This window comes from Pezoporus flaviventris, unplaced genomic scaffold, assembly GCF_033815535.1.
Source record: "Pezoporus flaviventris isolate CSIRO_AGI_PZ_B2104156 unplaced genomic scaffold, CSIRO_AGI_Pfla_v1 ptg000029l, whole genome shotgun sequence".
NCBI classification, from domain to species: domain Eukaryota; kingdom Metazoa; phylum Chordata; class Aves; order Psittaciformes; family Psittacidae; genus Pezoporus; species Pezoporus flaviventris.
The window spans coordinates 13,569,198-13,594,587 of NW_026892577.1; the positions used below are offsets into that span (position 1 = coordinate 13,569,198).

Consider the following 25,390-nt stretch of genomic DNA (forward strand, 5'->3'; position numbering starts at 1 on the left):
GGAGGACGCTGCTGGTAGCCTGCTCCGGCTGTTGAAAGATGGACTTTGCTGGATTGCTCACTAATTCTGTATAGCCAAACGCACTTATTGCAGCTAGGAATGATTCACCTCTGGTGTAACTCTCCCGAAGCCTGAAGTGTCATAGAGGTGCTACTATAGGAGAAACTCCCATTTTTTGAGGGCAGAAACCAGGCAGGTACACATTGGTGGCAGGAGAACCTGCGAGGCAAAGGAAGAGTTCCGACCTTCGAGACTCATTTCACTTATAAACCACGATCTAGTTTATGTATTCCTCAGAATAAGCTCCCTAGGAACCAGAAATCCTCCGTGGGGCATTTATCGCAGGTTATCAGGGGTGGGGTGGAAATGCCGCCTGGCATTTGCCACTGGTTTCGGAAGCGTTCATCACCTCATTTCCCGACATTGGGGGTGGGTGGTTTGATTTTTTAGGTTTAGTTTTATTTTAACGCCTTTTCCTGACAACAGACCGGCGCAGCCCCGCGCCCCTCCGCCGCTCCAGCCCCCCCCCCCCCGCCGTGCGCACCCGCGGTGCCGCCGTCCAGGTGTTTCACGTTATCGCCGCTCTGTAAATCCCGCTCACTAACACGGTAACACATAAACGCTAAATTAAGGCGGTGCTGCTCCCCCCGCCCCGGGGCTGGGGGCGAGAAGCACCCAGCCACCCGCAGCCGGGAGGCCGAGCCGGGCTCGGATGCCGCCTCCACGGCAGCACCAAGGGGAGAGGCAGCGGCAGCGGCGGAAGGCTCCACAGCCCCACCGCAGCCCGTGAGCTGCCTGCTTCCCCCTTCGACACCCGAGGCACCTGTGGGGCGCCGACTGTGGAGAGAAAGCTGCTCCGGGCTCCACGCAGCATGGGGTCTGGGAAAGGAGGGCTCAAGGCTGCTGAAGAGCGTGGTTGGTCCAGGCTTAGAGCACAGTCCGGGGGCACCGCATTGGCCACATCACTCTGGGAGCATTCTGCCGCTTCCCCTGGGGAGCTTGTCTACCCTCGTTCCCCACAGCTCCCTGTCCAGGGGACGGACGAAGCAGCTTGTTTGCACTGGGGTCAGCTGCTTGTCTGTCCGCCCCGCGGGGAGCACGTCCCGGGCGACTGCGGGGCAGGCGGGCGGCCTCCGTAGGGGCTGGCAGCGGGGCCGCCAGGAGCAAGTGGGGTCCCTGATTTGTATTAAAATTATTTCCCCTCCACTGAGCTCAGGACTCCTCGGAGGGGGGGATTTCACAGAAAGTGAAGGGGAGGACAAGGCCCCGAAGTTATTACACCAAATAATGAGTTCTCCAGCCGCTCCCTTCGGGCTGAGCCGGTGCCAGTGCGAGGATGCACACATCTCGCCCGCCACCCCCCCGAAATCCCCAGATTAGCACGAAAACTTGGGGGTGTTTCAAGCGCATTCCAATAAAATTAATGGGAAGGGTTTATTTTAATCGGGAAAGGAGTGTATTTTATCGCTCGCTCGGTCCCCCGAGGCTGTTCAGATAAATTGGAGTGCTTTCCAGAGGGCACCTGGAGAAGAAATAATAGAAATATTAAAGCACTGTCTTGGTCGCGCTGATCTCGTGGTATCTACAGCACCTTACTTCAAATGCCCGCTAGAATGTAAAATCCAGTCAAAACTGTATTCATGGCAGCGATAGTGGTAATACTGTATTTTACCCGAAGCTGCATTATCTCCCTCACAACAGAAACTACAAACAAAACGTAGGTTCCAAAAGAAAGGGAAAAGGTTTTATTTAATCCAGAAAATAATTAAAATCTCATGTATTTTTATTGGTTTTAGTATCCAGCAGAGTGAAAATATTGAAACTTCGAGACCCCTTGCATTAAAAAGTCACAACTGTTCTATTTTATTAGTTCTGACTGTGTGAAAAAAATTATAAGGACAACATTGAAAAAATCCGGGTTTTAGAGCCCCGAATGGCCGTAAAAACAATAAAATCGACTATAAAACCTGCACTAGTGATATTAAAAAATTATGTAGTTCAATAAATGTGACATTTCATGAATGCGGATTTAATAGCCTCCAACCCGTGGAAGGAGGAAGGCTGAGGTCTAACAATTGAATTTGAAAGGGGCGGTGCTGTAGAACTGCAAAATTAAGTGCTTCATTTTTCTTGTTAGGGATTATGCAGTGGTAGTGGAATGTAATAACTGCGCCATTAAAACTTCCTTTTAACAAGGCCTATTGCTTGTATAAAAGTCAGAAAAGAATAATCTCTTCCTCTATTTATTTGTTTTCCAATAATACAGCAAAACAGGTTGTGTTTTTTCTTTTTCTTTTTTTTTTTTCCCCCTATCACTTAAACTTGTTCTCAGGATTTTGAATCGACAGCTTTTAAAATATTTTGGGAGCCCTCCCTACTGCTGCCTCGTATCGTGCACGTCGTTATTCCAGAGGGCAACGGGTCATCGGTTTACCGTGCATTTATTAAGTAAATCAAGCTGCAAATCCAACACTTCCAGATGAAAACATTAGCTAAACCCCTTGGAAAGAGCAATGCCTTGGAGACCGAGCACACAGAGAAAAAATAATCAAAACTGTCAGCTCGCTTTACGTGTACCTGATATTTACAAGACACAAGACCACACTTTAAAGGTGAGTTTGGCATTTGCTAACAATGTAAAGAAAGGAAAAAAACCAGCCTCCCTATATTATTAAAAAAATATATATTTCCATTCCACCAAGACCCTTTCGTCTTGCTCTGAGCCTCTCAGTTATTAAGATCTTCATGGGTTTGAACTGGAGACCTTTCTCTTTCCTTTTTTTAAAGAAAGCTAAGCCAGCACCTGCTATTCCTTAACAGCTCTCCGTGCTCCTGTCAGCTTGGGGCGGCTGAGGGAAAAGGGGGATGGGCGCCCCAGCGGGTCCACAGACACGGGGGGGGCACCTGCAGCCTCCGTTCCCACGGAAGAGGGGGGAGAAGGCGACGCCACCCGCTGCCGTCGGGACAAGTCCCGAGTGGGTGACGGGGCGAGGGGAGAGCGGAGGTCTCAGTCCTGCGGGAGCGGAGCCGGACCATGGGCAGCCCCGTCGGGGCGCCGGGAGCGGGATCCGCCGGAGCCCGGACGGAGCCCGCGTCCCTCCCTCCCCGGGGCGGCGGGGCAGGAGGAAACACACGGCGGGTTTTTAAAATGAAGCCGGCGGTGCCCAGGTGGCGCTGCTCGGGCCTCCGGACCTTCTGTGTGCCTCCCAGTGCTGCCCGGCGGGCCAAGGAACGGGAACCAGCGCCGCGCTGCTCCGCACTCAGCCAGGCTGTCTGCCCGTCCTGGGAGAACGGGGAGGAATCTAAGCGGCCCCCGCTCCGCGGCCGCTCTCTCCCGTCCCTTTCCCGGTCCGCGCAGCCAGGCAGAGCGCCAGCGGCCCATTTTCCTAAGCCCGCAGAGCACTGAGAGCTCGGTGTGTGTGTGTGTGTGTGTGTGTGTGTGTGTGTGTGTGTGTGTGTGTGTGTGTTGCCCCTCCTCACTCAGTCCGGGGCCGAGCCACGCTACGGGGCATCACCGCTTTCCCCCGGGGGGAAGCCCGAAATCCGAGTGCTGCGGGTAGAGGAGAGGGAGCCGGTGTTGTCAACGCCGGGAACCATGCCCGGTGCTGTCCGATTCTCGCTCCGTACCTACGCTCCCCCTCGCGGTGCTGCCATGCCCACCCAAAGCTCGGTGCCGTCGGGGCCCGGTCGGGGGGGATCGCGCCCCACTGCCCGGGCACCCCTGGGCTCCGGCGGCCGTTGATTGGCGCCGCGGGGAGTTTACTCGGGGGAGGCGGGGGGAGTGTTCGCCGGCGGGGGGTGGTTTCCCCCTTCCCTGGCCGGGCTCATTGGCTAGACGGAGCCGTGGCAGGAAGGGGACAGAGACCACGCGGGCTCCGCCCCGCGCCAATAGAAGCCTATCGAAGGGTAACCCGAGCCCAGAGAAACCCGCGGCGGCGGTGCCAGCACCCGTTCGCCGCGGTCGGGGCCGGCTCTCCGCAGGGGCGGCCGGGGGCGCGGGGGGTGCGCGGGCGGCAGCCGGGTCATGCAGTACCAGCCGCCGGGCGCGGCGCCGGCGGCCCTGGGCGTCGGTGTCCCGCTGTACGCGCCCACGCCGCTGCTCCAGCCCGCGCACCCCACGCCCTTCTACATCGAGGACATTCTGGGCCGCGGCTCCGCCGCCGCCCCGGCCCCCCACTCCTTGCCAGCCCCGCCACCGCCGACGCTGCCGTCGCCCAACTCCTCCTTCACCAGCCTGGTGTCCCCGTACCGGACTCCCATCTACGAGCCGACCCCCATCCACCCGGCCTTTTCCCACCACCTCGCCGCCACCTACGGCACCGGCGCCTACGCCGGACCCCTCTACTCTTTCCCCCGCGCCGTCGGCGACTACGCGCACGCCCTGATCCGGCAGGACCCCCTAGGTAAGCCAAACCCTCCCCGCCCTCCCCTGCTGCCGCCGCTCCGCTCCCATCGCGCCCCGTTCCCGTCCCGCCGTCAGGGGCTGAGAGGGGAATGGGAAGTGAGTGAAAACTCCCCCTCCTCCCTCCTGCCCCGCCGGCTCTCTGCGCTCCCCTGGTCTCCCTCCGGCCCCCGGCTGATTTACAGTAAATTAAAGACGCGCCGCGCTCCGGCGCTGGCAGCGAGACCGCAGTGCGCGGCCGCGGTGACTCAGATTTGTTTTCCTTCAACCAAGTGACTCTGAGAGTGTCCTTAGTAATGTCGCGTGTGGTTTTGGTGGGGAGTTTTAATTGTGCTGAGAGATCGCATGGCAGATCTCAACCTTTTCCTGCGGATGACTTGAAAAACAGGCGGGAGGCCGGCTCCGCTCGCCGCGGCCCCCGCGGCTCCCCGACGGGCCGGATCGGTCGGGCCGGGCCGGGTGGGGAGGGCCGGGCCCTGGCGGCCGCTGTCGCTCCCGGCCGGGGAAAACGTCCCCGCTGCGGGGCTGAGTCCCGCGCTCGGGCTGCAGCACTTGTTCTTCGTGATTGCAAAACTGGACCTGAGTCACCGCATTTGTGCAGTGAAAGAGGCTGACCCTTTCCGTTCATACAGGAAACCTTGAGCTCTCGATAGGAGTAAATCTGGTTTCAGAAGCTGTTAAGTGTTTTCCTGGCCGCCTGAAGCAGGCTCTTCCCCGGGAGTCGTGCACATTGCTGATTACTTTATCGACATCCTCAATACAGACAAATTCAGGAAACACTCGACTTCTGATAGCTGGGATCCGTTTTTCTGATATTGTTCATTTCCTCTGTGTGGGATGTGACTTTATGACAGCTAAAATAACCAGTTGCTTCCTATTTTTTTTTTGAGCCTGTTTTGCACAAGAATTACTAAAGCCTGACGCAAGCAAAATCTTCAAAAACAATGCAGCAAATTTCAAAGGGTGCAGGCAGCAAGACTGAAAGACAAACAGAGTGACTCAGTGGCACTGGCCAGAGCCTCCGGCCGCGGCTGCCGCTCCGCACGGGGCTGGCTCACGGCATGTCGCTGCCTGCACCGCCTCGCCCCGCACCGCTGCCCCGGACACGGGCGAGCGAGCCCCGGGCCAGGGGTGCAGGGCCTGAGGTGGTTCTTGCCCGGAAATAGTGGGGGCCCCGTGCCCTCGGGTTGGCGCAACCCCCCCGCCCAGCCCCGCAGTGTCCCCCCGCTCTCCATGGGTGCAGCGAAAGGGAAACGGTTTCTTTGGGCCATCGCAGTGCAAGAGCAGAAGGAAGCAAAGGTCTTTTTTTTTTCTTTCTCTCTTTGCGAGATAGACCAACAGGAAACACATTGACGGAAATGTTGCCAAAGCCCGTAGAGTGGCTTACACTGGTCTCTCTGAGGTGAAAAATCAGAGGAGGCAAAAGATCAGGCTAGGATCTGGGGGAAGTCAAAGTAGGCGAAGGAAATCAGCGGGTCCTGGACCAGGCGCATCTCCAGGCCCGGGCTCAGGCCGGGACTCCCCGGGCACGCGTGTCCGCGGCCGGCTGTTGACACTCGGCACTGTTCCTCTCTTTGAAGGGAAACCGCTGCTGTGGAGCCCCTTCATCCAGCGGCCCCTGCACAAGAGGAAAGGGGGGCAGGTCCGCTTCTCCAACGACCAGACCATCGAGCTGGAGAAAAAGTTCGAGACGCAGAAATATCTGTCCCCGCCAGAGAGAAAACGCCTGGCCAAGATGCTGCAGCTCAGCGAGAGGCAGGTGAGGCCTTGCCCGCTCCCAGGGGAACGCCCCCTCATCCCCGGGCAGTCTCCGGCCCCACTCCAGCCCCTGCCGTGCCGCTGTCGGCTCCCGGGGACGCGGTCGGCCCGGCCCGTAGGGACAGGGGGACGGGCTGGCTCTCACTTTTTGTTTGTGGCTCGGTAAGGCTCCTGGCGCTTACTGGCTTCGAGACTACCCTGCGCCTTCTCTCGTTGTCATTGTTCAGGTCAAAACGTGGTTTCAGAATCGCAGAGCCAAATGGAGGCGTCTAAAGCAGGTACGGGGATGTTTCCGTTTCTATAGAAATAAGTATTTTAATTGTCTTATCTTACGCTGTGCTCGCCTATTCCAGGTTGTATGCAGAAGTCATCTGAAAGGCTGTTTAACCTCTTCACCTTGATTAAAAAGACAAATAGTCATGCTGGAAACCACGAGGGCTCGTTCAGGCAGCACTAACGTTAAAAGCTCCTAATGTAGTTCCTATATCAATTATACCCGGCTTTCACACACCACCTATTAAAACTCCACACTAATTGTTTTGTAAACCCATATGTTGTTTAACCAATTAACGTGGAGAAGATAAGTAATTGTCAGCAAATTACTCGGGCAGTTGTTTTGGAGAAGAATATTTACCGGTCTTTTAAATCGCCTTCTCTTAATAAACACAAGTCGATCTATTCTGCAAATGTAAGGAGAGGCAGGGACGCACGCCCTGTTTGTTTTGAGGAGCCGCATGGGAAATTGAGTAGCTTTTACTTTTCCCTTACAAATAGTTACAGTGTATGAGGCGGAGAGGTTGAAGCGGTTTCCCTTCCCGCAGAAATTGTGCTCACAGGCAGATAATTTTTTTTTAAGGGCCCGGAGGGCCCGATCCTGCCCGGCTCAGCCAGATCGAGGCCCCTGGGCTCAAAGACTTGTGAAAAATCCATTGTGGCCTGAGCCTGGCTCCAGTAAGTGTGACACACACGGCCGAGTTTTACCGGTAAAGCAGCCTTTAATATGAATAATAATAAAACTAATCACAGTGCTACGCTTTCGATGTATTTGTTCTGTGACCTTCCCTCGGGTTTAACCCGTGCTTTAGTTGAATTTTTAATCAAGTCCCTTTACTCTGGAGAGAGGCAGGCTGCATCCCCCGTGCCTCCTTGATGGACCCCGACCCGCGCCTCGGTGTCCGGAGAGGTAGCTTGGGATCTCGGCCATTTTAAGTCATTTCCTCCTTTTCATTCAGTCACATCCATTTCTCCGAGCCCATACAGTTATATCGTGGGTACATGTCTCTGCCTGCTATCCCTCAAGAGTATCATTTCATGCCCCCTTAGGGGTAGTGGGTTCCCCAGACAGCTGCCGACCCAAGGCTACTCCTGCCTCCAGAAACTGGATTTGGTTTTGGTTTGGTTTTAATTAAATACTGAGGTTTAGCTTAATTAGTAAATTTTTCCCATTTGTTTTAGGGCCAGTGATGGATTTGGCCTCCCTCCTTTTGCTGTTGGGTATAATTAAAGAAAGATCAGGGCAGGAGGAAGCTGTGTGTCGGTGTTTGTAGACTCATAATAAACATTTGCTTTGCTAAAGACAAAAGTTCAGAGGTTCCTGGGCTCCGGCAGCTCCTGACTCTTTTGAAGTGGCTGTGATAACCATCGCTGAGGAGCCTTATTCTCAGCAGAGGCCTCTCTGGCTGCTGGGGAGCGGGACCAGAGCTGAGGATCTCACCCAGCCCTGGCCCACTCAGGCAGGTTTATAGGCAGGAGGTCCAGTGAGTAGTGGGACACCTGCCTTTTCCTCCAAGAAACCCAAGGTGGTTTTCCCACCTAGCACAGCTGAAATTCCCAGGCCTCCTGGCTCTGTGGCCTGTTTTTCTGTGTAAAGCAGGCTCCTTTCATTGCAGGAGAACCCTCAGGCCACCAAAAAAGAAGAAGTGGAAGGTGCTGACAATCACAGTGACCAAAGGCCGGAGAACTGCCGGACCCCAGAGCAGAAGGGTAAGGAGGTGTCCCTGGATGGCTCACAGTACATCCCGTCGCCCGCCTCACAGGAAGACCTGGAGTCAGATGTCTCCGAGGATTCTGATCAAGAAGTGGACATTGAAGGCGATAAAAGCTATTACAATCCTAACCACTAATGGCCCCACACAGAAAGTGGACCCTAACTTGGCTTGCACTTTACCAGGGTCTGGTTTGGAAGAATATTATGCTAGAGGAGGAGAAAACTTTCGCCATTCCACTGAAAGCCAAAAAAACCCCACCCAACACCAAATAGACTCATTTTATAATAAGCAGAGAAAGAAAGATGTATTTTCAGCAAATGGTCATTTTTTTTCAGATCTCTAATTTGGTTAAAGGAACATGGTTTGTATTTAATTATTTGTAAGATATATTTGTACATTAATCAATGTTCTAACTGGAATATAATACTGCACCCTGTCCTTATTTGTGGAGGGTCTGAATCAACTACTGTGGGTGATCAGGCAAAACTCCTCTCTAACTAGTATGGAAGTGAGTATGGATTGCAGGCCTAAGCCCTTTCTATGTGTAAACAAATGTAGTTTAAATAGGTTAATTTAAACACCCTTTGCAAGCAGGGAAGCACATTCTGTGAAGTAGGGAGGGATTTGACCATCCCAACAAGTGCCTTTTGTTCACACCTTTTACCTGCCATGGTGCTCTCTACTGAGACATCCCTCTGTTCATCAGGTAGAGTCTTTGGACAGATTTTTCCTCTTGCATGAGATGAAATGTGCCTTCCAGATTTTCAAGGACTTTGCCTCCCGATCTGGATGTTTCCATTTGCAGGGAGACAAAAAAAAAAAAAAGCAAACATTTTTCTTCTTGAAAAATCTCTAGCACTGTTTTTACAGATTTCATTTTTGAGAAGAAAATGCGGGGAGTGATAGGGCCCTGTTGTGTGAGAGTAACTGGCATCAGCTGTGAGGATCAGTGAGGCACAAAGCCCTGGGAAGATAATGACCATTGTATACATATCTGCTTCTGTACATACTCGTTTTCTTTAAAAGTCTTGCGGTTTTATACCTCACGTTGTTCATATTTTGTACATATTTGTTCAGTGTCAAAAAAAAAAAAAAGGCAAGCCCTTGTATTTAATTTTTGATGGACTTGTTCGTGAAATAAAACTAAACTCTGCACCACCTGCCACGCTGGCAGTCCAGTTACTGACGGGAGAATTCCAAAACCTTCCCCTCCCCCCCCCCAGCAGTGCCTCAGGCATGTTGTAATCGGGCTTTTCCCTCCGGTCCCATTATTTAACGGTTTTGCTGTTTTCCAGCGGGCCACCCCGCGTCTCGGTTTCGCCCGTACCCGTGCGCGCATGGGAAAAAGGCTGCTCGGCGGGAGGAGGAGTAAAGCCAGCTCCGCGTGTCCCGGCTGGAAGCGCAGGTGTTTACCCCCGAGTCGCCCCGACCCTGGAGGGCCGGGAGGGTGCGGGCCGGAGGAGGAGCGGGACCTGCTCGGGGCCGGGCATCGACCCCATCCGGGGCAGCCGCTGACCGCATGAGTCAACAGTGGTTATTCATCGGCCTTTCTCCGAAACTGTGCCAGCCCGGGGAGGTGCGGAAGGAGCGTGGCACCCGGGGTGCGGGGAAAATGACCTCCCTAACCGGGCATCCCGGTGTGGGCACTCCGCGTTTCAGTCCGCACTGTCCGGGGCTTCGGACCCAACCCGGGCACGTCAGGGAGCAGCCGGGGACAGGGAGGTGCCCGGCCGGGGGCTTTTAGAGCCAGGAAAGGATTTTAGAGAGCACCAAGTCACTCTTCTGACTGGCAAGGGGAAGAAGGCAGGGCATCAGGGGTGTCGTGTTTGAGCGGGTAAATGCTTCAAGAAGTAGTTGAGTTTTCTGAATAATTGGCTTTAGCTTTAGTTTATTCTTTTTAAACTGCTTTCATGAATGGGGTCCGAAAGCATGAAAGTAAACCGGGAGGTTGCCGCTTGCTCGTGCACGCTGGGAAACGGCAGAAGCCCCTGGCCGACCCCTCTCACATGGCAGTCCCGGTGACCTGGGCACAAGGCCCATGGTGGTTTAAGGCCACCCGTGACAAAGGAACCCTCGGGATGCACCAGGCCCGTCCCTGGGAGTTTCTCCACCTTTGGGCAGATATCGAATCCCAGCGCGGTGCTTGCGAGGCGTGGAAATCGCCGTCGGGAGCAGAAAGCAGGCTCCACTGAGAAGGAAAACACTTTTCCTTGCTTCGCCTTTTCCCTCGCTAGGTGTTTCTGTCGCGGGTCTCAGCCCGGGTCCCGTAGGGGACGGGAACAGCCTGCCAACAGTCTCCCTTCGGGTCTGAGCTGCGGGGTGGGATGGAAGGAGCCGGGCCTCGGGAGGGCTCCGGTAAACCCTGTTGCTACTCGGAGCGATACCGGTACCCCCTTGTCGGGGCAAGCCGGCAGCCAGCCCCTTTTAAAGACTTGCAGGGCCCGATGCAATGGTAGGGGAGGTGGAGGAGAGACGGGGGTTGCCCTCTTTAGAGCCAAGCGCTTTCCAGGGCTGGCGTGGGATTCGGCGGCTCCCTGCAGGTGGGGAGCGCAAATGCATCGTCTGCAGCAGCCGGGCGGGGGATGTGGATTTCCAGGGTGTCGGGACAGGTGACAACAGCGCTGTCACCCAGGCTCGGCTGTGGAAATGCCCCTGCTGCTCCCTCCATTCCCGCGGAGGGGGCTCACCCAGGCGGAACACAGCGGAGGGGACTGTTGAGCTGCCGGCCAGAACTACCCTCAGTGACACCCAGATCCCCTTTCCACAGTGAGGAAGACCCGCGTGGGGATGCCCACGGCTCTCCCCGGGTAGTTTCTTCTTCTTGGCCGGACAAAAACAGACAAAACACTTTACACAGTTCGGTAAAACCTTCGAACCCGTTCCGTGCCACCCTGGTTTTCCCTATTTGTTTGCCTGTTGGCTATTTCATGCCGAACTAGCACGTATGACCTTTCCAGAACAACTCCCGTCTTGTTTTCGACTTTTTTATCAGCCGATTCAACTTGAAAATGGTTATCATTTAGCAGAAAAACAAACAGAAAAGCACATTTTTGTAAGCAAAACGTTAATGATTGGAAGAATTGCACCAATTTCAGCCTGACAGTGTGTGATTAATCCTCCGGGTCAGGTACTTATATTTTTAGTCATTAGGTTCGTCGGCCTTTGATATGCAGAGCTGTTTCTATCCTCGTAGGATATCGACCCGGCCACCTATGTACTTTGACTCCTTTACACAGCACCGGGCACGGCTGCCAGCCCGCAGGATGCACGGAGCCCCTGGGCGGGGGGATTCCGTTCCAAAGGCAGCGGTCAGAGTCACGCTGGGAAGCGGGCGGGGGTCCCCTTGTTCCGCGGAGGCCACCAGGAGAGAGCGGGGCAAGGCGAGTCCAGCCCCGCGGCCGGCTCACGCACGGTGCAGCTCGCCGAGGGCGCCTCGAGTGCTCCCGCCGTGTGTGCCCGGGGGGAGGAAAGTGGTTGTACCATGTTTGCAATCCTGGGCGCTTTAAACCTTCACACCGAAACGGCCAGTGCCTCTTGTGTAATAATAGAAAACAATAACTTAAGGTTCTTAATTGTTTGCTTTCACTGAAAAGCACTTTCCTTTGGTCATATCAGATAAATGGAGGGTTTACCACTCAGTTTAGTGGATAACAATAAATTGTGTTAGGCCGCGAAGAAATCTGCTCTTGGATGTTTTCTCAAAGGATGAAAGATCAAGACAGCCAAAAAAAAAAAACCAACCAAACCCTGTGCATGAGTATTGCTGTCTTTCAGCTATATAAATATGTATATATAAAGCTTAGATTTTAAAGGCACTCAGCGCATGAGAAAGTTTCAAGATAGACAGTGCTGAAAAGCTGAAGTAAGCATCAGCAGCAGGTCAGAGCATTCTAACGTTTCGGTTAAACTAACGTTTAATGGTGGTTTGGCCTTAGCAAGGACAGAAAGATTTTGTCCAGGTTTGTAGGTGACAGCAACTGCTTACCGAAGAGCCTTTGCTGACTGTCAAGTCTGTGTCTTATTCTGAATCATGGACTTCGTTGGCTGTAGGCCTCATGTGCGTAGGAGATTTGTTGTATTCCTATTTATTCAAAACAGGAAATCAATGTGTATTTCTAAAGTATTTCAGATGGTACTCAGCAAGGCCAAAAAACCTTGACAGGATCCTGAAAAAGCATGAACTCATGGTAACTTAAGTGTTGCCAGTTCACAGCTCCATTGTTTAAGAGCTATTGACAAATGACTACTAAATCCAGGGAATCTCAAGCAAGTCCAGACTGTGTTATCTTGGTCACTTGAAATAACACCAGCAAATTGTTATTTGGTGGATTCTTTCAATTGAACTGGTGACTTGTGAGTTTTCCTGTGAATGTCAGATACCCACCCATGTCATGGAGGGGTAATCTCTATTAGGATTAATTGAGGTGCAGGTTTTATTCCTGAGACTGATACCGACCTCTTCATAAAAAAAGGCCTGACATTAAATGGTCAGAGAGGCTGGGCTTATGCTTGTTCTTCAGTTGTGGTACTGATTTCCCTGCATACTCCCCTTTTTTCTTTCTTTCCTGAAAGTATTAAGATGTCAAAGATGCTAGTACAATTCTGGGAAACAGTTATTCTGAATTGTTTATTCTCCAATCAGCTTGGTAGAAGCAAACCCATGTAAGGGTATGTATTGATGACTTAAGAATTTATCTGCTGACTTTGTAGAAGACCATTATTACAATGAGTATATGAGCAGGCATGCGGGCTAGACATTTTCAAGTAGCTGTTTAAAGGGATAGATTAGATCAAGGGTTTTGAGTACATTTCAGTAAAAACGAAGTCAAAGTTAAAACGAATTGCTGTCTGGAGGCCTGTAGGAAATGAGCTGGTGCTCACAGTCAGCTAGAAATACTAATGCTAAAGACCGGATGAATTTTGTGTTTGGTTAGGCAAATGATTTGAGTTAAAAGATTGAATGGAAAATGAGCTGCCATCTCATCAGCCTTGGGGAAGGGGCAATTTCCAGAATACCTAATTTAATCAAGCTTATTTAAGGACTAAAAATCCCATCTGAGAAACACATAGATCTCAATACCTTTAACATGATTTTAGCTGTCTGAGTTAGACAGCCAGGAGCCCGGACTATGACCTGCTAAAACTGAGCAGAAGGTGATTTGAGTAGACTTTTAGTAGGGTTTGCATTTGGAAAAAAGAGGGCTTGATTGAAATAAATCTACTAAAAAAAAAAAAAAAAAATCTTTTCTCCTGTCTAGACAAGGCCTTCAGGTTTTCCCCATGTGACAATTTGTGCCATTGCTTTGAAGACCTATGTGGAGAAACTTCTTATTGTTTCCCATACTATAATTCTCCTTGGCTGTTGCAGTGGGACTTCCCATGAGTGTTTTAAAAAGTATTCTGTCATTGTCTAGGCAGGTAAAAAAAATGTATTTTTAGAATGACTTTGCAAACACTTTTTAACACCTTTTAGCATTTGACTTGTTCTATCTAGTCAAGGTTTCAGAACACGTTAAGCTGCATTAGACAATATCTCTAAAAACCAACTTTTATCCTAGCCTAGACATACTGAAAGAGAGTACTTGTCCTGGGGCACACACACATCGGGGTTCAGCATTTGAAAATGAGTCAGGACTGTCCACTACCATGCAATTGTACCTCAATGACTTACTACAGCTATCAGGGTAAAGATCACAGGTTAAAAGGGGAAGAAGCAACTTTGCTTTATACACATCCGTTCTTCCACTTCCTTCTCTATGTAAGAAGGAAACCTTTCACCCAGCCAAAAACCTAACCTAGCACAGAGTCAGTCAGAAAGCAGCTCAGACCTGTTGTACACCTAAGTTAGACCCAGTTCTGCAAAAGGCTGGGGCAGTGGCTGGGGTTACTCTCCAGTGATTTGTCCTCCTGGTTGTCACCAGACCCCTTTGGTTCTGCCTTTTCCAGACCTACATTGAATGAAAATAGCCAAAGTTAGTGCAAACGGTTTAAAGGATGGTAACACTCCAAAGAAAAAGCCTGCACTACATTGGTTCATTTTGGCTGAAGGGTGTCGGAGGTCTGCTGGCACATCGGAGAAAGTTTTGCTAATTGATGGATTTTAGTTGGTTGCTTTGGGGCTCCTTGCTAGTAGAGCACCGGATTAAGTTTGGCTCTGAGCATTCAGCGCTAGTTAGATGTGGACAGGAACTGTGAATGGCTTGTTCTGTGGTCTGAAAACAATCACAAAGCGGTATAATGGAGGGTGGGAACAGTGAAGGAGGAGCTGTCCTATGAGTATAAGAGGCCTCAGGGGCTCAGAGGCAAAAAAACAGGGCTGGATGATGGCTCTGAAGCCCTAACAACATCCTGGTGCAGGCAGGGGAGCAAACCAAGAATTTCTCCTGAAGTTTGTTAAATGACAAAGACAAATCTGCCAAATTATGATTTTGGGTAAAGTGCAGAGACTGCCCTGGCAGTCTGGCAAAGACCAGCCTGTAGCTTTTGGCAAGATTTGGGGATAATTTAGTGGTCAGCCCATCTGCCTAGGAGATGGGTGGTGTCTGCCCTGCCAAGCTAATCCCACTTCTTTGGCTTTGGCCCTGGGGGCTGACTCAGGCAGTTGGATCCGTCCGTGGTGTTGCACCTGGAACAATATTGTCTCCTTGGTGCGATAATCCGCCCCCCCCCCCCCCCCCCCCCAGCTTTATGAGCATCTTACCCCAAGTTAAGTGCCTGATTTTATTCAGGGAGGCAGCAGTGACAGTGGCAGCAGCAGAGATGGCCACTCTTGGCAGGTTCTGCCCCCTGGATCTCACCTCTGTGAGCAGGCAGGAGATGGGCAGCACTTCCCTCAAATCCCACCCCTTTACAATAACTCTTTTTGGGAAGCTGAAGATTGAACCCAATCAGATCATTAGTCGCTTCTTGAAAATCTTGGTCAGAACCGCATGCAGGTAGTCTTCATCTTGTTCACCGTTTCTCATGCTGTGATATGAGAAGACAATACTGACGCTGCAATAGCTGAACAGAAGACACCTATTTTCTGCCAGTGCTGCTCTCATAATGAATGTTGTTCATTTTTGTCACTGGTTTGCTTTGCCAGCTACCTCCCCTTGCCCCAGATCTTTGGGAGTGTCTAGGTAGTCAGGGCATACTTGCAGGAAGTGAAGGTGGTGAATATCAGTGTATCTTAGAATATATTTATGCCTTAAAAACCAAAACAAACAGAACACCTTACACTGGAAAGTCACTAATTTACCTATTAACATCTCCATATTGCACTGCAGTTTTTCTGTCTTTTTCAACAAATATTTTATTTTTATCTGTAACAAAATATATTCCCCCTGCAAATGGAAACAAACGATTCTACTAGAGGGAAGAATTATTCTATGGGTACCTGTGGGTGACAGGACACCAGAACTCCTCTGAATGTAATGTGTGGTGTCATACAACTGCTCAATTTCAGAGCATTTTGCAAGACAGAAGTTACCTCTGCTTCAAGTAATAAATATAATTCAGTCATAGTTGCAGTTTGGGAGGGCAGTTTATATTGATTCACCATCAATCACTCCAAAATGAGATTGCTGTGTTGTAATATAGCACTTGGAAGGGCTTTCCTGACACAATTATTTGACCTTCTTGTGCTTTTTTTTTTTTTCCCAGAGATGATACTTTTACCTTGTGATTGTCTCCTGAACTATTAATTGCATGGTTCATTAACACAACCTGTACAATCTTATTTCCTATATATAATCAATACATCTAACACTTCCAAGAAGCACTGCCTGAAGCGCACTGGATGGTGTTTTCAGATGGAGAGTACATGTTATTTGTTGGTTGCACTAGAACAAGCGTAGGATAAATAATGCCATTAAATAACAAATGAATTAAGGCCTTATTTTTCCTTAGCTGCTTATGGAATCTGCATTACTACATATTTTCCATTATTTGCAAATTACACCAGACTGACTGAATAAATGCTTTAAAATGGGTCCTGAACACTGGTTTAGAAGCACAGAGGAAGTGGTTTCTTAGACAACTGCTACCCCATATTGATTTGATAACAGAGAGGTGGAGGGAAGAAAATGATTGTGTTGATGTACGGAGCTGTTGATTGTTTAATTGAAGGTAAAATTTTTAGCTTCACTAGTCAATTACCTGATCTCATTAAGTTCTTAAAAATCACTAAAATACCATTCTGGCTGAACCAGTTGCACTTTGCTACTATATTGTCTAAAGCATTAGGAAAATAATTTGCTAATGGTGACTTACAAGTGTAAACATATGATATTTTTAGGATCTGAATAAGCTTTCTCCATGTGAGAGATCTTGAATGACTACCAGGCACCAGGTATGTAAAGACAAAGAAGGATATGTAATGTATTTTTATGTTTGCTCAAATGAACTGTATACTTCTAAGTATTTTAAGGCTTTGTCTGAATATTCAAACCTTGTCAATGGAGTGGACAATGGAAGAAGAAAATCATGATTTCTTGACATTAAAACCTTTTCAAATAGAAATGTAAGAAGTTGTTCAGTGCGTGCACAAAACAGAGGCTGTTTCAAGGATAAATGTAAGCTAAGACAGCATTTGGCATCTCTGCAGTGGATGAGAATAAGACAACATCATTTTATGTTTTTCAGACTGTGAAACTACTCAGGGTCTGGTTTTTGGTTGTTTTGTGGGTTTTTTTAGGCTGTGGGGAGGTGGATGTTTTAGTCCTGCACCTCTCTGCATTGACTGTAAAATTGGGCAGAAAGAGTAGGAGCTGTGTAGAGCTACTCTGTGACTCACTCATGCTGTCAAGCCAGCTGAATCTGTAATGCCAGTGTTACTGTGGTCAACCTGTCTTGTCCAAGATGGTACTGAAATGTTTCTCAGGTTCAAATAGCACAAACCCATTTTTGGAAGGAGTAGGGCCAGTATAACTTAGTTTACCATTGCAATTTCTGGAATGATAGCAAATTTGGCTGTGATTTGTTTGCAGGAACAATTAAGCCATTTTAAACACTGATTCAAAGGCATTTCTTGGTGATAGCTGCTATCAAGAGTGGGTTGACTTCCTTCTTGGTAAGCAGGCCAGGAGAGCCATCCTGGTGGAAATGGGCCCTGGGAGCTCTCCTCTGAGCAGAGCCCTGTACATAGGAAGCCCTGCAGTGAGAAGCTATGAGAATAGCCAAGCCTAGGAATGTGCACAGGGCCAAGTATTTGCAGAACTGCTCTGAACTATCATTCTGCTTAAGGTCTCTGTGGTTTTGAGATAAGAAACTGAGGAAACTGAATAAAAGCAACTACCCACCAAAAGAGTAAGTTGTATAAGAATATCACTTTCGTGTGCAATCTCCTCCCCTTACAGGCTCTGAAGGAGGTTGCCTCACTGCTGTTGTTAAACAACTTTTGCGGTGTTTGACTGGCATTAAAGTTCATGCATCTTCTTAAATGCCAAGTATCTCTTAACCTGCACCCTGAAGGACACATGCTGATACATGGCTACCCATTTACAAGACTCCTTTGCAGAACAGAATTCTGAAGAAGAACCAAGGTGTAATTTTCTTGAATATTTAAGTATTTAATTCTGAAGTCCATCTTTTTAAGGTCTCCTTAGTTTTTGTTTGTTTTTCTTTTGTGTTTATTTTCAGTGATATTCCCCTTTATTTTCAGAGTATGAAAAACTATTTATTTGATAGCATGAGCTATACCAAATCCCACAGTTTGCATTAAGTATTGTTTTATGTGGCAGACCTAGCTAGGAGTGTCAGTCCAGACAGTCCTTATTCCTAATCAATAAATAGGCATTTCCTAAAATGGTGTTAGGTGACCACTTATTTTGTGTCTTTCTTTCCTTTTTCATTTGAGTTGAGCTCATGCTCCCTTACACAGCACTGGATTGTATTTAAGCTTTCTAAAGCATGCTCTCTAGAAAAAGAACCATTACAGTGCAGTGCATTTTGAAACTACAGAGTCTGAAGTCATTGTATGTGACAATAAAACACATTTCTCAAACTACTGTCTTCCAAGAATCAGCTAAAGCATAATGCTGGGAATATAATGAATAATGAATAAAGATATTTCAGTGATTTGTGAGGATTTCTCTCATTCTGTTTCTAGATGAATAGGTAATTAGCTAACCTATAAATATATATACATTTAAAAGCAGAATTTCCTCATGCCCATTAAGATCAGTAACACAATACAAACAACTGTTTTATCTCAGCAATAATATTTTCTCTAATTAAGTACATCTTATTCCCAAGATAATAAACTTTCTGAAAAGCCTTTTCATATGATCACTCACAAATATTAAGGCTTTTAATTGTCCTATCATTCAAAGCTTATATTGCCTAGACAACGTTTACTGTGAATCTATTAATGTCCTGCTTTTAATTCCTAATGATACTAAAATTAAATTAGCTATGTGCTCTCTTAAAACGTCTGTCGCCAGATCTAGAAGACTGTTTATACAATCAATCAGGGAAGTTAGCTGTTCACTGGCAGGGCAAGTGTCTGCAAATAGTCTCTGCAATAACATATTAGCTACTGCAAATGGAGGAATATGAATTAAGCATATAGATTTTGCACTTGTTTCCCTTGCGCCTTCCCCCTTTCTTTGTCATGTTTACTAATACATTTGTAATGTCAGAAACAGCTTTGAATGCTGAGCATTAATTAGACATGGGAACTGGAGCATAAAATAACATCTACGTTTTATCCTTTTTAATCAAGAGGAAATGCTCTAATGTGGGATTTAGATTTAATGCAAAACTAAATATTTGACTCACTATATATTATGTCAGTAGATTAACTGATATTTATCACAGTTTTGAAAACTAGGGCTTTAATGCCTCATTTGACATGATTTTGTCAGCCCTGGCAGAAAGCTGATGAACTGTCTGTTTATGCTATTACAGCTGCCTCTTGTAACACTATGCTGCTATGGAGAGGGGTCAGTTGTCATTTCCTTAAAACCTTTGTTCTTGGTCATTTTATAACAGGTTGATCTTGTACTGTATTACAGTAGATAAGTTCCAGACTATAAATCAGGTTTTGATCATATAAAAATAGCAAATTGACTGTGTGGCCAAAAGTTATCTAAATACTGCACTCTTTTTGTCAAGGTAGCTGAAGGCGGACTTAAAACTACTGCTGGACTTCTTAATTTCAGTTTTTTCTCTGTAGGGAATTTTTTTCCCCCTTTCCTTGTATTTTTTTTTTTTTGTTGTTGTTTTTTTCTTTCTTTTTTTTTTTTTTTTGTGGACAAGCAAGAAAAAAGGTTTTCTGCACAAAGTGGCAAAGCTGAAATGAACTAAATTATATGGCATCTGCTGACCAGATAAGATGATTCCAGAAGGTCCTCTATCTTTAAAACCCTCTCCATGTGTGTGTGCTCTTGCCCAGACAGGGTTGTGGGAATGTTACCCTGCACCCCAGGTCTTACAGGCTATGTAGATATGCCAGTGCCAAGTACCCTAGTCTCAGAAGATCTGCATTGGGAATGTCATTAGTCCTACTGACTTCTATTGTATTACTTGCCTTTTCCCCTGGTAAGAGCTGATATACTCTATAGATGTGTTTATAGCCAACTATAGATGTGTTTGAGACAATGAAAGTCACCTATGTTGTCTGAGACGATGGAAGCCCAACTATGAAATGGCTTTAGCCATTCTTCTGGAACAGGGCAGATTCTCAAGTTATACAAATGCTGTACTACATTCCTCTTGTAAAGTCCAGATTACATCAAGTCTTGTTATAAACGCGGCAAAATCCTTCTAATTCATCTCCTTTCTTCTTCTTGATTTTAGAAGTACATACGGTACCACTGACCCACTGATGAGGCTGTGGTACTGCTAGGATAGCTGTGACAGCCTAAGGAGCTAAAAAATAGCTGGGGATTTCTGTTTCTCCTCTGATATCTTTCACTTCATCAGGCTCTGCTTACAGAAAGAGAGCTTTACTGGTTTTCTCAAAATCGATAAAATAGTAATAAAAAGACAAATGCAATACCAGCAAGAAGGGCTACTCAAGCATGCAATGCTTGGGCCCCTCACCCATGCTGGCAGATGAAGGGCTTCCTGCAGGACTGGCTGAAGCTCTGTTGGATAATTAGTGAGGTTAGTTGCACAACAGACGGTGTTCAGCGTAGTAACTCCATTTGAAATATGAAATGTGTGCCTATTTAGGAAGTTTGGCACATTTTTTGCAATTATCTAAATGAAATGAATTATAGAATTTCAAGTCGAACTTTGCCCTGTCTCCAGAAGGAAGATCAAGGAGCTGACTTGGAAAGAGCACAACTCATCCTGCCCTTTCCCCTTCCTTTTTTTTTTTCCTTATCGACATTGAAGCCAATGTCAGCATCTGCATGAGTAAAATGATCATTTACCTTTGGTGACTGGCTTTTGGTAGGGAAAGTATGTGAAAAATCAGCCCCTCAGAAGACTTAAAGCAATGCTTTTCATTTTGCAGACATAAAAAATAATTTCCCCCATGGAAACAGAAGGAAACATAGTTCCAGCACTGACAGCTTATATTCTGTGGAGATGTCCAAAACCTGAGGATGCAGTCTGTTTTAAGAACTTCAGTTGCCACTTATCTCTTTCCTGGCCAGTCCTGTCCTTGCTGATAGTGTTTAGCCATCACCAGCCCATGGGGTATGATAATCCTTCACTGCGACCAGTGGCGATTTCAGCAACAGGGCTTTAATTTCTCCCTCTGCTTTGGGGAGAGCAGAAGATGGGGAAATAAAACAATTTCCCCAGCAAGACCCATTGGAAGGTGGGAGGAAAATCATACATATTTGTGTGTACTTGCATTCCACCCACTGCTTCCTTCCCTGGGCCCACCCTTCCGCCCTCTCTGCTGTCCCTAGGGGCACAGAGGCTCTGCTGTAGCTGGATGTGGTGGCAGCAGTGGAGAGGTGGGGGTGGCAAAGAACTCTTCATCCCTGCAGGGCCTGGGAGGAGGAGAAAAGATGCTCGGGGGGCACTGAGCCGTCCTGTAGTCTTCCTCCAGCTAGGAAAAGGAGTTGTGTGTGCACCTAAAATCAATAGAGTTTTCCTCCTACCTACGCCAACTTGCGTGGTATGTGCTTGACAAGTCGAGGTAGCTGCCTTGTTCTTGTGCCCCAGATCTGCCAGCTGGAGCTACCAATTCACTAATATAACTCATGTTGCTGGGTTTTTATAAAAGCAAGATTACCTGTGTAGTGAGTTGAGGTTAGCACTTGTGCTAGAGATTAATGTTCTCATGGGAACCTGAAGAGATGGCTTTGGCCCCTGGGACCCCTGGAACAGCACCTTTAGTTTGCTGACCTGGTGTGAAGGCAGCTTTTCTGTGCTCAGCAGTGCCAGTCAGCGGAGGCCTCCAAGCTTGTGTTATCAGCACTTTATTCACATGAAAGACCTGACGCCTTTGATTCAGTACTTCTGTCTTTCCAGGATGATGACACCGAAGCAAAGGTCTGTGATCTCACTGTCTCAGCAGCTTTCATGTGTGAGGTTGGTTCACATAGAGTTGCCCCTCTGGCATCTATTTACTCAGTGGAAAGGGAGCAAAGAAGCACACACTTGCCCAGGGTCGCACCACGGAGGTGTTGCTGACTCTTCATAGTACACTCTTTACTGTGCCAGGTTTTAGAAGCAATTCTGAGCCAGGGTTCTTGCTGTTGTATGGTAATCTGAGCTCTCATTAAAAAAAATAAACAAATCCAAAGACCCTGTAAATGTGACATTGTCAAAGAAAAATTAGAAAATGTTCAGATAAGGGACTAAAAGAATCAGAATGAAAATAAGAACCTATGTGATGTGTAGAACAAGTTCAATTCTTCTCTCAATTTTATGACTTTTCTGGAGCGGGGGTACTCATAGCTTTAAAGTTGTTAATGGAGGTGCTGGAGTTTGTGCTTTGAAGCTCTCTAACTTGCTGAAGATGCTCTTGTTCACATGCACAATTCTCAGGGTTGCCCTGGCCACAGCTTTAATGGGACAATGGTGTGGGTGGAGGCTTGGTTAGAAAACCCTTAAACCAAGAGCAGGAAGAACTTTCCTAACTCATCAAATCTAGTCTTCTGTTCTCACAGGCATCACAGTCTCCTTATATAGATTACTGGAGGGGGTAAAAGGAACTGCACTGAAGTCACATAGCTTGTTTTTCCACTGCTTGTCCCCTTTCATTTCCCACACAGCCCCTGCTGCTGCTGGCATACTTATTAGATGATGGGCCAGCATGTTGGTTGGCTAGCGTACTACCTATGCAACTGCCATTTATATTGGGCAAATGCAGTACCAAAGCCCAAATCTCTATGTACTCAGTATGTACTCACCTAAAAAAATAACCAACACACCAAACAGGAGCATGAAACATCCTGGAGGAAGATGAAATACTGAGTAGGATAAGATTTTCGGAAGTATTTGCTGTTGACCTAACTGCATCCACTGAATTTCATAATAAAATCCCTCCCTGCCTCAGTGGTGGATAAAGCCATCATGGGCTGCTCCTGGAGATGTTATTTTCAGTGATGTCTCATCTCTGGCATAACACAAATCAGTCTTCCTATCAGAAAATGAAAGGAAGAGTCATTCTTACTTAAGATTTACATTAAAGTTATAAACCGACATTAAGGTTGTAATCCTAGGCATACTCAGAGTAAAGAAACAGATCTGTTCAAACTTTAAAGCAAATCTGTTTAGTGCAGAACAGTTATTTTTACTTTGCTTTTCTAATTAAACACTGAGAGACACTGCCTCACTCTTATAAATGTTTGCTGTTAATCCAGGCAGGTGGAAGGACTGAATAAGGACTGATACGATTATGTCCTTGACGTCTTAGGTTGAAATGAATGAAACAGCCAAAACACATTGGTTTTGTTATACGGTGAAGTCTAGTATGGTCCTCTGATATGGCATCAGCTACCTCAAAACACTTCAGATTGAAATCTGCAGGTCTAATTTCTGATGTATTTAATTTTTTAAATGATAGAATCATAGAATAGTTAGGGTTGGAAAGGACTTCAAGATCATCCAGGTCCAACCCCCCTGCCATGGACAGGCACACCTCACAATAAACCATCTCACCCAAGGCTCTGTCCAGTCTGGCCTTGAACACTGCCAGGGATGGAGCATTCACAGCTTTCTTGGGCAACCCATTCCGGTGCCTCACCACCCTTACAGTAAAGAACTTCTTCCTTATATCCAATCTAAACTTCCCCTGTTTAAGTTTTAACTGTTTACCTCTTATCCTGTCACTACAGTCCCTAATGAAGAGTCCCTCTCCAGCATCCTTATAGGCCCCCTTCAGATACTGGAAGGCTGCTATGAGGTCTCCACGCAGCCTTCTCTTCTCCAGGCTGAACAGCCCCAACTTTCTCAGCCTGTCTTCATATGGGAGGTGCTCCACTCCCCTGATCATCCTCGTGGCCCTTCTCTGGACTTGTTCCAACAGTTCCATGTCCTTTTTATGTTGAGGACACCAGAACTGCACACAGTACTCCAGGTGAGGTCTCACAAGAGCAGAGTAGAGGGGCAGGATCACCTCCTTCGATCTGCTGGTCATGCTCCTTTTGATGCAGCCCAGGATATGGTTGGCTTTCTGGGCTGCGAGCACACACTGCCGGCCCATGTTCATTTTCTCCTTGACCAACACCCCCAAGTTCTTCCCTGCAGGGCTGCTCTGAATCTCTTCTCTGCCCAGCCTGTAGCTGTGCCTGGGATTGCTCCGATCCAGGTGTAGGACCAGATGCTACTAATTCAGAACTAGAATCTGTGTGAATAATGAAGAGAGGTGTGCAGAGTGATGGGGATTAAGATCTTTGTACTTGAAATCTGTCATGTCTAATACAAGATGTCAAAGACTTTTAACCTTGTAAGCCAGAGCAGAAATAAATCTTCTACTACAGGGGAAAAAATAGGCTTAATTTTAAATACTACATATATACACAAAAATTCTAGCAAAGCAATGAGAATGTTTTTTTTCCATACAGTGTCAGGCTCAATCTTGTTCAGAAGTGCTGGATAATGACGTTAAGCACTGACGTGGGGAGAGGAAAAAGCTGTGGGGTTTTCCCACATTATGTAGTATCGCAACTGTCAACCTTGTATTGATTTAAAATTAGAGAAGTGCAATGATAGCACTTTGCATTATTATGTGCAAGGTCATAACCATGTAAGCTAGAAAGAAAAATTGCTAAAAGTACAGTGCAGGTGAAGTATGAAAATCTAATAATTGCTTCATATTCCAGCACAGAGAAAGGAAAAGCTTAGCTTAATTAAGTTACAAACCCCATGATTTCTTAGAAATCATGGTGTGAATTCTGCCTCAGGAAATGACAAGCCTACCTACCATGAACACAAATAAGAAACACCTGTTTCTTATTTGTATTTTTGTTCTTAGTTTACTTCCTGTGACTCAGTTGACTCCCTTGTCTGCCTTCTGGAGACCTGGAGCAGTGGTTAGACCCTTTCTATCCTTCAGTATTTCTGATGGAATAAAGAGGTAAGCATATACAGGTGTAAGAGGCTGTTTCAGCTTATTCTGGTTTTTATTTATTATTTTGTTCTTGCTCTCTTCCCTAATTATCCAGCACAGTAGGTAAGTGAAGGATACTCACTTACATGGACTTTTAGGCTGACCTAATACAGGCATTTTTATGCTCCCAAGTTATTAGTGTCTTACAAAAGTATGAAGTCTAATCACTTGGGGAAACTTCACTTGTATTTCTTGTCATCTTGCTGTGCCAGATATATTCCTCAGAAGCTTATCTTCTTTTTATGGTTGGGTCAAACAAATCATGTAGATCCTCTGTAATTTTAGGAGCAGGAAAATCAAAGCCCTTGTGTCTTCAGTCCTGTGACTGTTTCAGCTGATGGCACACTGGCTTTCTTTGAAAAAGCTGTTCAAGGTTATGCAATAAAAAGGTGAAAGTTCTGTCCACTCATCATCATCTTCTTTTTTTTTTTTTTTTTTTTTGATAATTCAACATTACATTTGGAATTACACACACTTCCTTTTAGGACACAACTGGCTTAAGAAAAATGGAGCTAGTATGTATCTGTTTGTCCCTTCTGTCTGGGAAAATCCACCTGATTTGCCTGCCTTTCATTTTTCAAAGCGAGCTTTCACGCATCATAGTGCACTCTTTACAATTATTTCAAAGTTACTATAATTGTGTAAAACTATGTACCCTCTAGGCACCAAGAACAAAAGCTTCTATATGCGCTAAATATTGTTTCATTCAGGAAGTTATTCTTATGTGTATGTTTCCACAAC

General features: G+C 47.1%; 1 protein-coding gene and 1 long non-coding RNA gene across 2 annotated transcripts in view; one reads left to right on the forward strand and one right to left on the reverse strand.

The window, feature by feature from the left end:
• LOC133272236 (uncharacterized) overlaps positions 1-25,390 on the reverse strand; it is a 346,583-nt gene that overhangs the window by 137,779 nt on the left and 183,414 nt on the right. The gene's annotated exons all lie outside the window — the stretch shown is intronic.
• Positions 3,860-9,306, forward strand: HHEX (hematopoietically expressed homeobox). The gene is made up of 4 exons (XM_061459096.1): positions 3,860-4,403; positions 5,983-6,161; positions 6,388-6,438; positions 8,050-9,306. The coding sequence occupies exons 1-4, from the start codon at positions 4,025-4,027 to the stop codon at positions 8,281-8,283; spliced, it is 843 nt and encodes a 280-aa protein (XP_061315080.1). The 5' UTR covers positions 3,860-4,024; the 3' UTR covers positions 8,284-9,306.

Coding starts and splice junctions, on each gene's coding strand:
- HHEX (XM_061459096.1), top strand. CDS start 4,025: ATGCAGTACCAGCCGCCGGGCGCGGCGCCGGCGGCCCTGGGCGTCGGT. Junction 6,162..6,387: donor TGCAGCTCAGCGAGAGGCAG/GTGAGGCCTTGC, acceptor GTCATTGTTCAG/GTCAAAACGTGGTTTCAGAA. Junction 6,439..8,049: donor AATGGAGGCGTCTAAAGCAG/GTACGGGGATGT, acceptor CTTTCATTGCAG/GAGAACCCTCAGGCCACCAA.